Source organism: Apiospora hydei (assembly GCF_038363865.1).
Source record: "Apiospora hydei strain CBS 114990 chromosome Unknown utg000007l_segment0_segment0, whole genome shotgun sequence".
NCBI classification, from domain to species: domain Eukaryota; kingdom Fungi; phylum Ascomycota; class Sordariomycetes; order Amphisphaeriales; family Apiosporaceae; genus Apiospora; species Apiospora hydei.
Window position 1 is genome coordinate 1,781,667 of NW_027117366.1, and position 14,888 is coordinate 1,796,554.

The 14,888-nt window shown below is 54.5% G+C and overlaps 7 protein-coding genes across 7 annotated transcripts; 6 read left to right on the plus strand and 1 right to left on the minus strand.

The window, feature by feature from the left end:
* Positions 1–488: 488 nt before the first annotated feature.
* Positions 489–2,083, plus strand: PG997_009635 (uncharacterized protein; the record flags this gene model as incomplete). Its single annotated transcript, XM_066813950.1, is given in 4 exon segments — positions 489–674; positions 742–885; positions 897–1,054; positions 1,087–2,083. 4 exon segments carry the CDS (start codon positions 489–491, stop codon positions 2,081–2,083), a joined length of 1,485 nt encoding a protein of 494 aa, XP_066665912.1.
* A 1,442-nt stretch (positions 2,084–3,525) lies between these two features.
* PG997_009636 (zinc carboxypeptidase) lies at positions 3,526–4,876 on the plus strand (the record flags this gene model as incomplete). Its single annotated transcript, XM_066813951.1, has 2 exons — positions 3,526–4,256; positions 4,297–4,876. 2 exons carry the CDS (start codon positions 3,526–3,528, stop codon positions 4,874–4,876), a joined length of 1,311 nt encoding a protein of 436 aa, XP_066665913.1.
* A 1,190-nt stretch (positions 4,877–6,066) lies between these two features.
* On the plus strand, positions 6,067–6,874 carry PG997_009637 (pectate lyase E; the record flags this gene model as incomplete). Its single annotated transcript, XM_066813952.1, has 2 exons — positions 6,067–6,452; positions 6,526–6,874. 2 exons carry the CDS (start codon positions 6,067–6,069, stop codon positions 6,872–6,874), a joined length of 735 nt encoding a protein of 244 aa, XP_066665914.1.
* A 959-nt stretch (positions 6,875–7,833) lies between these two features.
* On the plus strand, positions 7,834–8,598 carry PG997_009638 (NAD(P)-binding protein; the record flags this gene model as incomplete). Its single annotated transcript, XM_066813953.1, has 1 exon — positions 7,834–8,598. The coding sequence occupies one exon, from the start codon at positions 7,834–7,836 to the stop codon at positions 8,596–8,598; it is 765 nt and encodes a 254-aa protein (XP_066665915.1).
* Positions 8,599–9,671: 1,073 nt separating this feature from the next.
* PG997_009639 (uncharacterized protein) lies at positions 9,672–10,588 on the plus strand (the record flags this gene model as incomplete). The annotated part of the gene is made up of 2 exons (XM_066813954.1): positions 9,672–9,770; positions 9,842–10,588. The coding sequence occupies 2 exons, from the start codon at positions 9,672–9,674 to the stop codon at positions 10,586–10,588; spliced, it is 846 nt and encodes a 281-aa protein (XP_066665916.1).
* Positions 10,589–11,842: 1,254 nt separating this feature from the next.
* On the plus strand, positions 11,843–12,740 carry PG997_009640 (uncharacterized protein; the record flags this gene model as incomplete). The annotated part of the gene is made up of 3 exons (XM_066813955.1): positions 11,843–12,184; positions 12,290–12,514; positions 12,582–12,740. 3 exons carry the CDS (start codon positions 11,843–11,845, stop codon positions 12,738–12,740), a joined length of 726 nt encoding a protein of 241 aa, XP_066665917.1.
* A 176-nt stretch (positions 12,741–12,916) lies between these two features.
* Positions 12,917–14,212, minus strand: PG997_009641 (3-carboxy-cis-cis-mucoante lactonizing enzyme; the record flags this gene model as incomplete). The annotated part of the gene is made up of 2 exons (XM_066813956.1): positions 12,917–13,900; positions 14,018–14,212. The coding sequence occupies 2 exons, from the start codon at positions 14,210–14,212 to the stop codon at positions 12,917–12,919; spliced, it is 1,179 nt and encodes a 392-aa protein (XP_066665918.1).
* Between the last annotated feature and the right edge of the window lie 676 nt (positions 14,213–14,888).

A 14,888-nucleotide genomic window follows, 5' to 3' on the forward strand; every position in this document is an offset into this window, starting at 1 on the left:
ACATCTCTAAGAGATGTGGCAGCTAGCGTATGCGCGCCTATCGTCCACGTTGCCCAAGAATGAAGAGTATCGCAACGGGCGATGTTTTTCTGGACAATATAACATGGTGTCCCTACGCTTCCTTCTTTGGGCTTACTAAAAGGGGTGATAGCCATCTTGTTACGAAACTTTAGTTGGTTCGTAGCAGTGTATTGACGATCAATCAACCAGTAAGTAACTTGCAGGATAGAGCGGATTACATGTAACCACCACAGTCTACACTTGCGCAATGGCCCCACCTAAAAATGAACGGAATTGTCCCGCATTAGACAAATTTCCCACCCACAGTCGTCAGTTCGAATATTGTTCGAGATGCTGTATGTCTGCGACATCTAGACATTTTGTGGCGGCAATCCCATGATCTTTTGCTTTTTATAGATTTTGTTCCCTTCCAGTCATGCACTCATAGAGTTGTTTTTACCAAGTGAAAAACAAACCACACACACACAATGTCCTCGTTCCTTTCGCAAGCCACCTCGAATACAAAGGTGCAGTTTGCGACAACGGCGGTCGTCTCCGGCGCTGTAGTTGCCAGCGCTATTCTGGGCTACCAACAATTACAACGGAATGAGCGCATAAACAAGCTCAAGGACTCGATACCCTCGCTCGGCGCCGAGGGGGGTGATTTGGGAAAAGTGAGCCCGCGCCTTTCGCGAATGAGCTGCTGAGTCTTGAACCGAGCTGATCTGGAATCCCGAATAGTTGACCAACTACGGCGGTGCCACGTCGACCGACAAAGAAGACCAACGTAACGAGGCCCTCGCACGACGCGCACAGGCCGGCGACTACGATGACGAGTTGATCCTCGAGCAGCTGGCCCGGAACCGTGTCTTCCTGACCCCGAAGGTCTGGACAAGCTCCGAAAATCCTTCGTCGTAGTGGTCGGCTGCGGCGGCGTGGGCTCGCATGCCACTGCTACCCTGTCGCGCTCCGGCGTGTCCAAGCTTCGGCTCGTCGACTTCGACCAAGTCACCCTGAGCTCCTCAACCGACACGCCGTCGCTACATTGGCCGATGTCGGCATACCCAAGGTCCAATGCCTTTACAGGAGGCTGATCGCCATTACGCCCTGGACCCAGTTCGACCTCAGGCAGGAGAAATTCTGGGATCAGGCCGCCGATCGTTTGCTCGCGCCCTGGAAGGAGACCGGCCAGAAGCCCGACTACGTCATTGATGCCATCGACAACATTGACACCAAGGTCGCGTTGCTGAAATACTGCCACGACCACCAAATACCAGTCATATCTGCCATGGGCGCGGGCTGCAAGAGCGACCCTACGAGAATTACTGTAGGAGATATTGGAAACAGCACAGACGACCGCTTGTCAAGGGCTACCAGGCGTCGGCTCAAGTTGTTGGGAATCACAAACGGTATTCCGACCGTCTTTTCGACCGAGAAGACAGGCGATGGCAAGGCCGAGTTGCTTCCGCTGCCCGAGGGCGAATTTCAGAAGGGATCGGTTGGAGATCTTGGCCCATTGCCAGATTTTCGAGCGCGAATTTTACCAGTCTTGGGTACGATGCCGGCTGTTTTTGGCTACACAGTAGCAAACCACGTTATACTATCTATAACCGGCTACCCCATGGACTATCTACCTGCTAGAGGACGCGAGAAGATGCACGACGGCATGCTCGCCGGCCTACAGTCGACGGAAGAGAAAGTGGTCCGGTATGCAGCTGGCGGTGATCCAGCCGTCGCTGTGGGACTTAAGATACCCATCAACATCGGAGATGTGGCCTTCCTGACCGAGGAAGTATACAGGGGCCGGAGCGCCATCACGGGTCTGACTAACCGGCTGCATCTCATTCGATGGCGAAAGCCGAAGAGCTCGACCATGATCAAGATCGGCGATGGCGAAAACGCGCAGAAGTCCTCCAACGTGAAGCTCGGCGATCTGGTCTGCATGACCAAGGACGAAGCGCTGCAGCACGAGAAGAAGGTGCTGAAGGAAGGCAAGGAGCCCGAGGAACTGTATGACGCAGCTACGATAGAACGCGTAGAGGCGATGCTGAAAGACGCAACTGCCCATGAAAAATACAGATAAAGCAACCGCCAGGCCAAAGCAGTTCAAGCACGTTAAACATTCTCGATTTTACTGATCGCGTCCCCATATGTGCTCCTGTTTTACTACATCAACACGAACTGTTGCATTGGCTTGAAGAATGCCCTTCAGGATAGGTCTAACTGTGTGGCTACGTCCCAATGTATCTATTCAGGATGCGGCTCAGCTTGAACCGCTGGTGCCGATGAGGACGACCTGGACAGCGGCGAACCTAACCAGGTCGTTAGTAACATCGTATTAAACCCCCTGGATAGACACAATTTGAGATCAAAATTCTCTGCGAGTCCAAGACAGCACGAGCACCTACGCGGATGTTGCGCCAAATACTTCCACGAGGTTCCCATCGTTTATGAACCATAAGCAGGTCGAGAATAAGGTGCTGAAGACTGCGACAACTCCTGGTCATCCCAAGTGAGTAGCAAACCTCACTGGAGGAAGAGGGTGCACTGCACCATGTCCGGGATGGAAGTTCGTAGTAAGTTCAGAGTACTGCCGTCACTGGCGACTGGTGATTGCGCTGTTGATATCTATGCCGCAGCCTGGTTCCCTCGGCCATACCGCAAGACACCCAACTTGCTGATTGGTGTCTTAACTTGATCTGATAGTCATGTCATGGGTGTATCGCACGAGCTGGATCCTCGATAATTAGATTATGGTAATGGTGTCGAGTCACTCCCGGATATGCTTTCTTACCATTGACAGGCAATCTCTCGAAACATGTTGTCAAAAAGAGCATGCGACTTTGGATTACGAGCAACGTCCTTTCCACGGGTCCTTCTTTGAAGTTGGTTAAGGAAAAATGGGGGATGTAGGTTTCTAACCACGTAGCACGCATCCATGGCCTCGAGTTATCACTATCTGCATTCGACTTCGCTCCGCTCCTCATTGTCGAAATTATCTTATTGCCATTTGCTTCACTTATAAAATGAATGTAAATCGCATTCATATTCACCGCCAACGTTGCGCCAAGGTGTATGCAACATCTTGGCTTCTGGATCAGGCACTATATCCGGCACGGCAAAGAACCTGGGACCATTGCCACGGGACATTGCCGCTGCTTCTTATCAGACACACCGAGCCAGCGGGTAGCCGCGAAGTAGCCAGTTGAGCCGATTTGCTCAGGGCCTCAGGAGCCCACCCGACGGCCAGGATCAGTGAAATTGGTACGCGCAGGGAACACCTTGGCAACTCCAACCAACTGCCTAAACGAGATAGGGACGCGGAGACGATGATCATCGATATTGAAACTACTTCTTCTATGATCCATCGTGCGATATTGTACGACTTGCGATTGCCTGGCGTTATCTCACACGCATATTGCGCTGCTTGGCCATGTCACTGTCTAACGTGATACAAGTAGCGGGGAGGGCGCAAATGAGCGTTACTCGTTCTCTTTCCTCTTTTCAAGCAGCTGAACTGTCATCATGAAGTTGTCAAAGGTCCTTGGAACAGGCGGTTTTATGCCTTTGGTGTCTGCCTGCCTCTTGCCAGGAGAGGAAACTGGTGATGGGCGCCACCATCTCTATCGCCGCCAGGAGAACGGCGACACGGGTTTCCCCATCGGCTCGGGCGATCGCTTCGAGGGAGGTGCCAAGTTCCCTCGCGGCCTCGGAACCCAGGAGCCAGGAACTAAGCTTGACTCGCTTCTCAGCGTCGAAGAGATAGAGAGCGCAATGAGGGGTCTCGTCAGCGAATATGACATCGAGACGTTCACCATGCCATACACCACTTTCGAAAACAGAACTATGCTCGGCGGCAAGGTGGGCGGGAGTGGCAACTGTTCCGAGGCATATCACGTTTACTTCAATGGTGCGATCCATGCACGCGAGAGAGGCTCACCAGACAATCTTCTGTACTTCATCTCCGACCTCCTGTATGCAAACAAGACCAGGACCGGCCTGACGTACGGTGGACGGTCATATTCGGCTTCTGATGTCAGCCGGGCATTGGCCGCTGGCATCGTCTTCGTACCTCTTAGCAACCCTGACGGTGTTGCGTACGACCAAGCTCAGGGCAACTGCTGGCGCAAAAATCGGAACCCGGCCTCGGCAACACCTGGAAATGATCGGTCCGTCGGCATTGATCTGAACCGCAACTTCGACTTCCTGTGGGACTTCCCGACCAAGTTCGAGCCCACTGTCGCCCCGAACGTCGCGTCGAGGAACTCCCTCGAGCGAGGCCTTTTCTGGGACCAGTGCCTTTTCAGAGCCGGAAACGCGCAACATCAAATGGGTCATGGACTCTTTCCCGAGCATCCGCTGGTACCACGACCTCCACTCCTTCGCGGGCGTGGTGCTCTACAGCTGGGGAAGCGACGAGAACCAGGCGCGCGAGCCCGGCATGAACTTCCTGAACTCGACCTGCGACGCGGTGCGCGGCCTCATGCCGGACGACCCTTCCGGGGGCATCGTGTACGGCGAGTACACGCCGAGCAAGGACTGGTCGGAGAACGTGTACGCGGCCATGCGGACGGGCAACGCGATGGACGCGGCCACTGGCCGACACTACGAGGTGCAGCAGGCGGCCTACCTCTATCCCACGTCGGGCGCGAGCGACGACTACTCGTACTCGAGGCACTTTGCAGACCCCGGCCTGAACTTGATCCATGGATTCACCGTCGAGTTCGGGTTTGGTAACGAGAATGCGTCCTGCCCTTTCTACCCGACGGCCGAGCAGTACCACTTGAACATGTTGGAGACCGGGGCAGGATACATGGAGTTCTTGATGGCCAGCACGGAGATCGGTCTTGGTGACGAGGTTGCTTGCTCGTCGTAATATCACTCAAGTACATGAACCAGTAATGGATCTCATCATAATGCTTATTTTCGGCAAAAGAAGGAGAAATGTGACATCGGGAAGGTGCATGAGACCATTGCAAAAGACAAAGCCGAGCAGCTCATCACCCCGCGTGGCTGAAACGGATGCCAATGCTGGTTAGAGCCAATCAATAACAGCACAGACAACCTGGGGCAGATTTACAAGTCAGATCACCGTGTTGATACGCCTGGAAACCTCATAACTATCAGATATGTAGTCTATGTATTCATCTCTACATTCGACATCTCCCTAAAGTGGACGTTGTAATGCAAAGGGAGACTGCTTTCCCTCAAGGTGTCATCATGACTGTCAAATACCGGCGCTCGTCAACCCCAGGCGCCTCGTGGGCCTCCAAGTCGTGGTTTTGGATTCCTCCAGACAGCCAGATGCTGTCGATTTTCTGTTTCGCCCAGGTCATGACTCGTCGTCGCCCATTTCCACCAATCAGCGTCCATGGATCGCCCGCGTCCAGGATCGTCCGACGATCCCACCCACCCCTTAATAGACAACCCAAACATTAACCCAGCTCTCCCGCACGATGGTCATGGATGGGCTGAGATGAGCGTCTCGATCGTCTCAAGTCTCAAGTGGACAGTTCATGGGGTTGGGTGGCCCGATTGCTACCTTCCTTGGTTGTCCGTTTGTTTGTGATCCCCTTTTGACAGGACTCTCAGGATGCCGTTTGGTGGAACCCAGCCACTCTACTCGAGAACCGCTGTGTAGGAACAGGCTAAGATCTCCCTTTAGATCCTTGAACTCGAGAGTCATGCCATGCCTGCAACAGTTCGGCGGGGCCCCGCTGCCAGCGCCATAAACACATAGCCCTGCAGGGAGCCGCATCTTAATGGGGAAGATCCACGAATGAACAGCTACAAAACGAGTAACAGTCCATCCAGTCAGTCTCCCGCAAGCTTGGCAGGACCTCTTGGCATCCAGGTTCTCGATGAGACCCAGGGGAGTCGACTCGAGATGGCGTTGTCTGTCGGTGATGCCCCGGGGCCATAGCAAGCATGGTGTGACGTTGTATAAAGCAGGAACGGTGCCGCAGAAACTCTTGGGTTTTGTCAGCCACCCCTTATCGTGCATTCCTTTTTCTCCCCGATACCTTCCAGTCTTTTTGTCATTTACCCAATCTTCATCATATCAACATGAAGTACTCTGCTGTTCTCGCTGCATTCGGCGCCTCGGCCGCCATCGCCGGCCCTGCTTTCGAGAAGCGCGCCGCGTTCCCCGTTCCTGCGTCCAAGGGCTCCGTCACCTTGAAGGCGCCCCAAGCCGTGTCGGGCACCTTCGATGGCGGCATGAAGACGTACGGTCGTGGCGTTAAGTGCACGGGTCAGGCCGAAGGTGGCGACTCGGATGCCGTGTTCCTGCTCGAGGAAGGTGCTACTCTCAAGAACGCCATCATCGGCGCCGATCAGATCGAGGGTGTCCACTGCAAGGGCTCCTGTACCATCGAGAACGTCTGGTGGACCAAGGTCTGCGAGGATGCTCTCAGCCTGAAGGGCGATGGAAACGCCAACGTCATCGGCGGGTAAGATATCACAAGCACATACAGTCGAGACACATAGGATAAGCAGATAGCTAACGATGCTCCGTGATAATAGAGGTGCGCAAGGCGCCGAGGACAAGGTCATCCAACACAACGGCCTTGGCACCGTGACCATCGACGGCTTCACCGCCATGGACTTCGGCAAGCTGTACCGCAGCTGCGGCAACTGCAAGACCATGGGCCTCCGCAACGTCAACGTCAAGAACGTCAAGGCCTACAACGGCAAGGTCCTGGTCGGCATCAACTCCAACAAGGGCGACGTCGCCACCATCACGAGCACCTGCGCCACCTCGGTCAAGCAGACCTGCGTCGAGTTCGAGGGCACCACGCCCGGCCACGAGCCCAAGGAGATCGGCAGCGGCCCCAGCGACCACTGCAAGTTCACCGCCCTCAAGGCCTGCTAAGCATTGGAAGTCAGCCAACCAAGTACGAGGTCTGGTGACTCTGCTTAACTTCTCCTTTCGCACGAGATGCGACAATTACTTATTCTCTGTATATATTATAAACTGACCAAGGCACTGGTCTCCTTGCCACTTCAAATACATTTGGTTCCGGTTTACGCCCTACGGATGTTCTATTTTCAAGTGATGCCTTGTCTTGCAGATCCCTGGTGTTACGCTGACGACACTCAGATCCACTTGAGGCTATGGGATGACGGAAGCGCATGTACGGTTTTCGCGAAGCATTTAGGACAGCGAGCGAGTGACTGGCGATATCCTCGTTTCGGACATATATTGAATGATTGTCGTGGCTTCAGTGATCAAAGAGGTATTGGTAGCAGCGTTTAAGCCACGGTGATAGCGGATATTGTTCAGGCTTCTGCCCATAAGCGCTTTGGGGAACACAACTCGGAGGTAAAAACGACGGGTTCGGAGTCAGATCTAGAATATGCAGAACAACTGTCAGAACGCAGACGAGAATGACAGCTTCTTGCAGAACCTTACTGGAAACTCAGTATGAATTGCCGTATTTGACCCCAACAGGACAGCGTCGGCTCCAAGCCCGGACCGGAGCGCCCAGAGCTTGACGGACTTAAGCCAACCGCACAAGGATGTAATCTGCAAGATCACCTTAGCTTTCGCCAAAGATCACAACCTATTTACTTTATGCCGCCATGCGGGGTTAACTCCGGAAAAGAGACGGATCAACTATCTGACATCATGAGTAGGTATACTCAAAGGCTGATAGGATTATCAATCTTCAAGGGGTTGTGTCGTCGCATATAAATACTCCCGTCCAACGCCTTATAATGCTGCTGTCACAAAGGAAATCAAAGGCTCAAGCAATCATCCATCCTACAGTCTATTTGCCTCTGATAATCCAGATTCAACAAACTTTGCCAATACCCTAGTCAGTCTACAAGATGGCCAAGTACAACAAGTTGGCGGGCAAGCATGTCCTCTGCATCGGCGGCACCAAGGGCCTAGGCCGCGGGACCGCCGAGGCATCCATCGAGGCCGGCGCCCGCGTCACCATTACCGGCTTGTCGCAGCACTCGGCCGACACAACCGTGAACGAGCTCATGGCGCTCTACCCGTCCGCCTCGATCGCCGGGTTCGGCTGCGACCTGTCGCGCGACACGGTCGAGCAGGACCTCGAGGAGCTCTTCAACCAGGCCGGCGGCCACGTCGACCACGTCGTCTACACGGCGAACGACGGGCTCACCATTTGCGACCTGCAGGACCTGACGCCCGAGATGATTCGAAAGGCGAACCATCTGCGCCAGGTGGTGCCCATGATCCTGGGAAAAGTGGCCGCGCGCCGCCTGCCCAAGACGCCTGAGTCCAGCCTCATTCTGTCGACGGGCGGCATCGCCGATAGCCCGCGCCCGGGCTGGGCGCTCATGGCCTACGTCGCCAACGGCATCGTCGCGCTCACGCGCAACCTCGCGCTCGACCTCGCGCCCGTGCGCGTCAACGCCGTCGAGCCCGGGTTCGTCGACACGGAGCTCTGGAAGGATCTGAGCGCGCAGGAGAAGGCCGACATGATGCGCGCTATTGCTGACAAGGTCCCGACCGGCGTCGCGGGCAGGGTCGAGGACGTCGCGGAGGCGTACCTCTACCTCATGAAGGATCGCAATGCCACGGGCGAGATCGTGAAGACGCGGAGTGGCGGCCAATTGGTCTGAAGATGAATCAGCATCTTTTGTGCTTTGATTGATTCAATCATGTGTGCTCAAGCTGGGAGGAGCCAATTCACATTGCTGGAACAAAGAGTATAGCATAACTTTCAGCTTGCCAATGAGTATTTTAACTTGAAAAGGATCAGTCCATGACAGGAATGTGTTGATTGGTGTGTGCTCTCTATCTGGAGGGGCGACACCGGCTCTCTGCTAGATCTCGTCCATCCTAGATTCCAAGTTGCCGATCGCATCTCTGTGCTGCTTACTACAACGACCTTACATCGGCGTCTAGCCCAAAGCCGTTATAGGTTTTGAAAGGTGAGAGTTCGAAGACAAATCTCGAGGAAGCATTTTTAAGCTTTTGCGCCAAGTGAAAAATTGCAGGTTTAGAGCTTGCCGATCATGATAGTATAAGTGTTGATGCAGGAGGTTTCAGACATGACCGTCCATAACGGTATAAGCCTATCCCATATAGTGTAACGGCTAACATACCGCGTTTTCACCGCGGAGCTCGGGGTTCGATTCCCCGTATGGGAGACACATCCATTTCTTTTTTGGCTCTTCTCTTAGTAGAACCAAAATGTCTGACTATCTTTTTCCTAAGCAATTATTTTTGGAGACTTTAAGCTACTTATAGTCAACTACGCATTATAACAGTTGTGCGGCTAAGCTGGCATACACAGCATTCGGAATGCGTGGAAGTATAGAACCATTTCGATGATTTTTAAGGACTAAATTACTGCTTTATTAATATGTAATCTCTTCAATTAGGTAACAACATGATGCGTACTGGCAGCAGGCGTTAAGCTCCGAGAGCTATGGTGGGGTAATACAGGCACGTACGTATCTGCCTGCAAACAGAGGCAGTGATACGAAGATAGCACTTGAGCTCAGTACCTAAACCACCATCACCATCATCAAAGGTGCACTTGTCCTCATCACTGAAACTCTTCATGATAAACTTGCACTTCCGAACGTCACGAGTTGCCAGATCGGTGCTCCGAGACAGAAGCACGTTTAGATACTCGCCAAACCTCAACTCTCACCCCACCAGCCCAGCCAACCGGTCTCGCCGCATGATGGCATCTTTCAAGATTAGCCATGAGCATTCCGACATCCCCGTCACACTGCCTAACGGCTTAGAAAAGGCAACCTTCCTTGCCTTTGCCCCGTTCCAGGTAAGTAAGCTACTAGGTTCTGTTGCAATCCGAATATCTGAAGTTTTCTTACATTGACGCCTGTTTACTAGAATTGGTTGAGCACCGTCCAGCGGTCGCTCAAGTTACAATCTCGTCCCACACATCCCTTCAACGATGACCCGTACTCGCTCCGCGGTATCACTGTCCAGTCGTACGATCTCTTCGGCGGGAGCCGTTTGGGATTTCTCAAATTGAAGGCCGAGGTCTCCAATACCGCGGGCGAGAGCTTGCCAGCCGCCGTGTTCCTGCGCGGGCCCAGCGTCGCCATGCTGGTCATCCTGATCCCCGATGACGTCGAGCGGGGCAGCGAGGCCGAGGCCGACGAGCGGCATGTCATCTTGACCGTTCAGGCCCGCATCCCAGCCGGCAGCCTGGAGTTTGTCGAGTTACCTGCGGGCATGGTCGACGATGGGGGGACGTTTGCAGGCACGGCGGCAAAGGAGATCAAGGAGGAGCTAGGTCTGGAGCTACCATCCTCTAAGCTGACGTGCATGAGCGACTTGGCTCAAGGCGACGCCAGCACCGGCTTGCCGGCCGACGAGGGTCTCCCGGCTGCCATGTATCCGTCTGCTGGTGGCTGCGATGAGCACATCCCCATCTACATGCATGAGCGACGAGTGCCCAGGGAGCAATTGAAGGACTGGACAGGCAAGCTAACAGGCTTGAGAGACCATGGCGAAAAGATAACACTGAAGTTGGTGAAGCTGAAGGATCTTTGGAAGGAAGGGGCACGAGATGCTAAATGCTTGGCTGCGGTGGCATTGTGGGAAGGCCTCAGGCGTGAGGGCAAGATCTGATAGCTATGGCGGCCAAGACTCATCCCTTCCTGTTAATTGCATGCCTCATTTTCCTTGCCGGGAATTCAGTTCCGGCCCCTTGGCGAACGGCGGTGGATCGCACGCCGCAACCAACAATGCACCGAATGCAAGGATTACTCGTGTATGCCTTTCGTAATTCAAGTACAGCACCTCAAATCGTGAGAATCCAGTGGCCAGCTGGGTGATCTGAGTTGCACGGTTTACGCCCGTTCTTGGAACCTTCGGCTCCGTGATGCCACCGACCAACATAGCCAACTGCAATAGCCAGATATCCACGGCTTTGCAGAACGGCATTGAGCTGCCCAGCAACGTCCGATCCGGGATATGCCAAGACGATTGCACGATCTGATCCCCAAAAGCAGATCTGGTAATGCAACGTCCTTCCCCAGATTCAACCGCAGATTTACCCACTGGCCCGAATACAACATAGAGCCAGAAATTGACAAATCACTTTTGACTACCGGCCATGCACGATCATAGATTCCGTTATTGATTGGATCTTGGGCATAAAAGATCTGTGAGCCCCAAGCAATTGGGCAAGGTATTCGCATTTTCCTGGATGATGCTGATCATTCCCCATGCGGCACGGAAGGAATCAGATCCATCAACATAGACTACGATTTCGTGTGTTATCAGCCCCGCGTGAAGTGCCGAACTGCATACCCGGCTGAGAACGAACGGCTTGTACAGGCCAGGAAGGATTGCAAAGAAGTGTTTTACATATATATCTAGCCAACGTCTCAATAGGCTAGACATACGAGTCTCTGCACGAAGCCAGCACCACAATAATAGCACAGTACATTGGATCCTGCACCGAGATGGCACCAAGTATCTACCACTTAGGGGTTGCCGGTCTTCTGGCTTATACAACTCTGGCAAACCCCGTCGCGCCTATCTCACTGAGACAGACAGGAACCTTTGTACCCAGACCAGGTTACTTTCCGGCTACGGGCGATGATACCATTGCAGGCGGTATATTCTGCATTTCCCTTCCTGACCTAGCTGCCTACCTGCAGCGTACTGGCAACAACCCGGGAGCGACGGGCAGTGAATCTCCAAGGTGAGCCATCAAACCATAGTGGTAGATCTCTTATCATGTTTCGACGCAAGAGTCACATACTGGGAGTTCTGGTAGCGGGTAGTTTCTGCTTCGCCGTCGGTGTTCTAGACTGATCAGTACAACATAGGGGCCAAGGCGCCGTCACCCAGGGCTCCGGCCCGTACCCGGCGCAGATGACCACGTCGCAGGACCTGCCGAACCACACCATCTACGCGCCCATCAAGCCGCCCGCCGACGGCGCCAGCATGCCCTTCATCGCGTTCGGCAACGGCGGCTGCTCGACGGTGGGGTCCACGTACCGCAACTTCCTGACCGAGATCGCATCGCACGGGTACGTCGTCGCCGCCGACGGACCGCCCAACGGCGGCGGTGGCGCCAATGGGCAGAGCCGCGTCCAGGACGCGCGCGATAGCATCGACTGGGCCATGAAGGGTGGCGCTGGAAAGTACGGTACTATTAACTTGCAGAACATTACCGCGGCGGGACATTCGTGCGGTGGGCTGGAGGCTATGAGCGTAAGTTTTCCTCCCCCCTATTATGACCCCGAGTCACAATACTCTACAAACCCAAAAGAGAAGACAGGGCAGTAAGGGAAAGAAAGCCTAACCAAAGTTGACTAGGTGTCGTACCACGATGACCGTGTCAAACGTATCATATTGTTGGACATCAGCATCTTCCAAGACGACCGTCGTTATTTACTGTCAGAGATCAAGGTGCCCGTCGCCTGGTTCGTTGGTGGGCCCAAGGACATGGGATACCCCAATGCGGAGAAGGACTATGCACTGCTGAACGCAGGGCTTCCATCCTACAAGGCTAGTCTAGACACTGGGCACGGCGGCACTTATGTGAGTGGAGCTAAAGTTCTTTTGCCTACAGTTGAAGACCATCTTGCTGACCTCGAACCCAACTCAGTCCGCTACCAATGGAGGCAAGTTTGGCAAAGCTGTCGTCAATTACTTGAACTGGCAATACAGAAACGATGCCACGGCTAAATCCATCCTGCTCGAGCCTACTTCGGCAGGCAGCCTGGTGTCTGGTCACTGGAACGTCACTTACAAGAACTGGTCCTAGATAGGGGCAACTAGTATTTTCATAAAATGCGCCCATGGTTTTAGCCAAGAGGGCTGATCAACCAACTGCTGAGAAACGATGACGACTGCCTCGCCTATCATGAGAATCTCTAAATGTGGGCATGTCGTGGCGTAGTCATTAAGTCGTGTAGCACTTACAAGAATCCTCAAGCCATCTCAGGAGTACCAGACCACGTTGGCGCAGCATCCTCCGCCATCGGGGATGTCGAGATGCGCTACAACGCTCGCAGACTGATTATCGTCCGCCATGCGCCAGATCTCCACCGAGCCCGTGACGTTCTCCGTAAGGGCGGCGACGCGGTCGTCGAAGGGGCTGGGCGCGATGGCGTTGGCGAACCCGCCGCTCGTCGCCGTCTCTTGCAGGAACATCTGCGCCGCGACCTCGCCGTCGGAACGCAGCGCGAACACGGAGACGTACCCCTGGCGGCCGGAGTCGTGCGCCCGGTTGGACGCCCACATGAAGTCGCCCGACGCCGACATGAGAACCTCATCGGCCCAGAAGTCGGTCGCGTCGTCGCCACTGCGCAGGAGGGGCCACTCGTTGTCGGTCGCGTGGGGCGTCATGAACTCGTCGGAGTCGAGCCAGAGCTGGATGATCTTGGAACTCGCCTCGCACACCACGTACATGTAGAGGCCCTGCCGATGCACCGCGAGGTGGCGGGGCCCACAGTGCCCGCCTTGCTCGTCCACGGGCAGGACGAGCTTGTCTACGGGCGTCAGAGCGCCGGTTCCCTTGTCGCGCGAGTGCGTCCAGATGGCGTTGCCGCCCGTGTCGGCCGAGTAGACTACGTTGGCGATGGCCGGGCTCCAGGTCATGCCGTGCACGGCCGACCCGGGCAGATCGTACGTGTAGTTCTGCACGATACCGGTGCCTCCGCCGCCTCCGTCGACAAGCGCGCCCGTGCTGGGGTCCGTGGCGAAGACGGTGCCGCACTGCGCGTCCCGGTAGTATAGGTTTCCGCACACCGTGTACGGCGGGTCGACGGCCGCGAGCACGAAGATGGCCGAGCCGGTGCAGCCGCCCCCGGCCAGGACGGTCGCCTGGTGCGTGAGGGTGAGGCCCTCGTCCTCGACCGCGTAGCTGACGAAGGCGGCCGGCTGGACGTCCCAGGCGGTGCCGTACAGGGTACGCTTGTCTTTCTAGAGCGATCGGACCGTCAGGAAACGAACGTGCTCGGTGGTGATGACCCTTTTCTTCTTGGTTGCCAAGCATGTATGGCAAAAGCTGGTACTGCTTGAGAGCGGGTGGATACTTACGCTGAGGGTTAGCCAAGAACTACCGACGGGAGTCGACGTGTTGGCCAGTCCGGTGAGCTGGTTCGTCTCATCGTCGAAGCTGAGTGTGTATATGCTGTTGGTGGAGAAGGTGCCAACCAACAGGTAGTGGATCGCCGCCGTGGTGGCTGGCGTCCAGATGACGACGAGTGACAAGAACATCTTCATAAGAGCCATTTTTTCATTTGGTGGCAATGAAAACAAGAGAAGGGGGGCGATGAAGTAGAGGAGCAGCTTACGAGCTTTGCTTTTCTTTCCTTATCGGCTAGTTCCCCGTGGGGGTCAGTCTGCAGGAGTATGCACTCGGGTATACGGAGAGCAAGGACATCCCAGAGCGGGGAGAAGCACTGCAAGAAGCAATATTCAATGTAGTATGATCTGGCTTGTTCGTGTCCCCTTCCAGTGTATTGGACTCACTGTATGTGCTCCGATTTGTGACCAGCTAGTCCTGAACCAGATGCTTATGCAGATTATATGGTGGAGTATGGACGCTATGATTGGTACGGCTAATGTTCTGCTCCATGATATTGCTGGATGTGGTGGTATCTGTTGTCATTTCGCATACGACTCACTCACATCGACTTAAGGAGCGTACTGTGGCGTGACCAGGTAATCAGGCAGTGTGGTGATGTTCGACTTCTTTTCCTGGCAATCATGCTGTCAGTTCTCGAGTGCCATGACTGTTTGTACCGAACACCGACACAAACCTTCTTGTATTTGTCAGTTGGTCGCTTGGTAATTCACGGAGGGGTACCCCTTATTGTTTGTATTGGTGCTTGTCTTGTGTTGCTAGATGGCTCAAGCTATTAGTACATAATCCAGATCTGTTGGTCACCCATTAGGGGCACAGAAA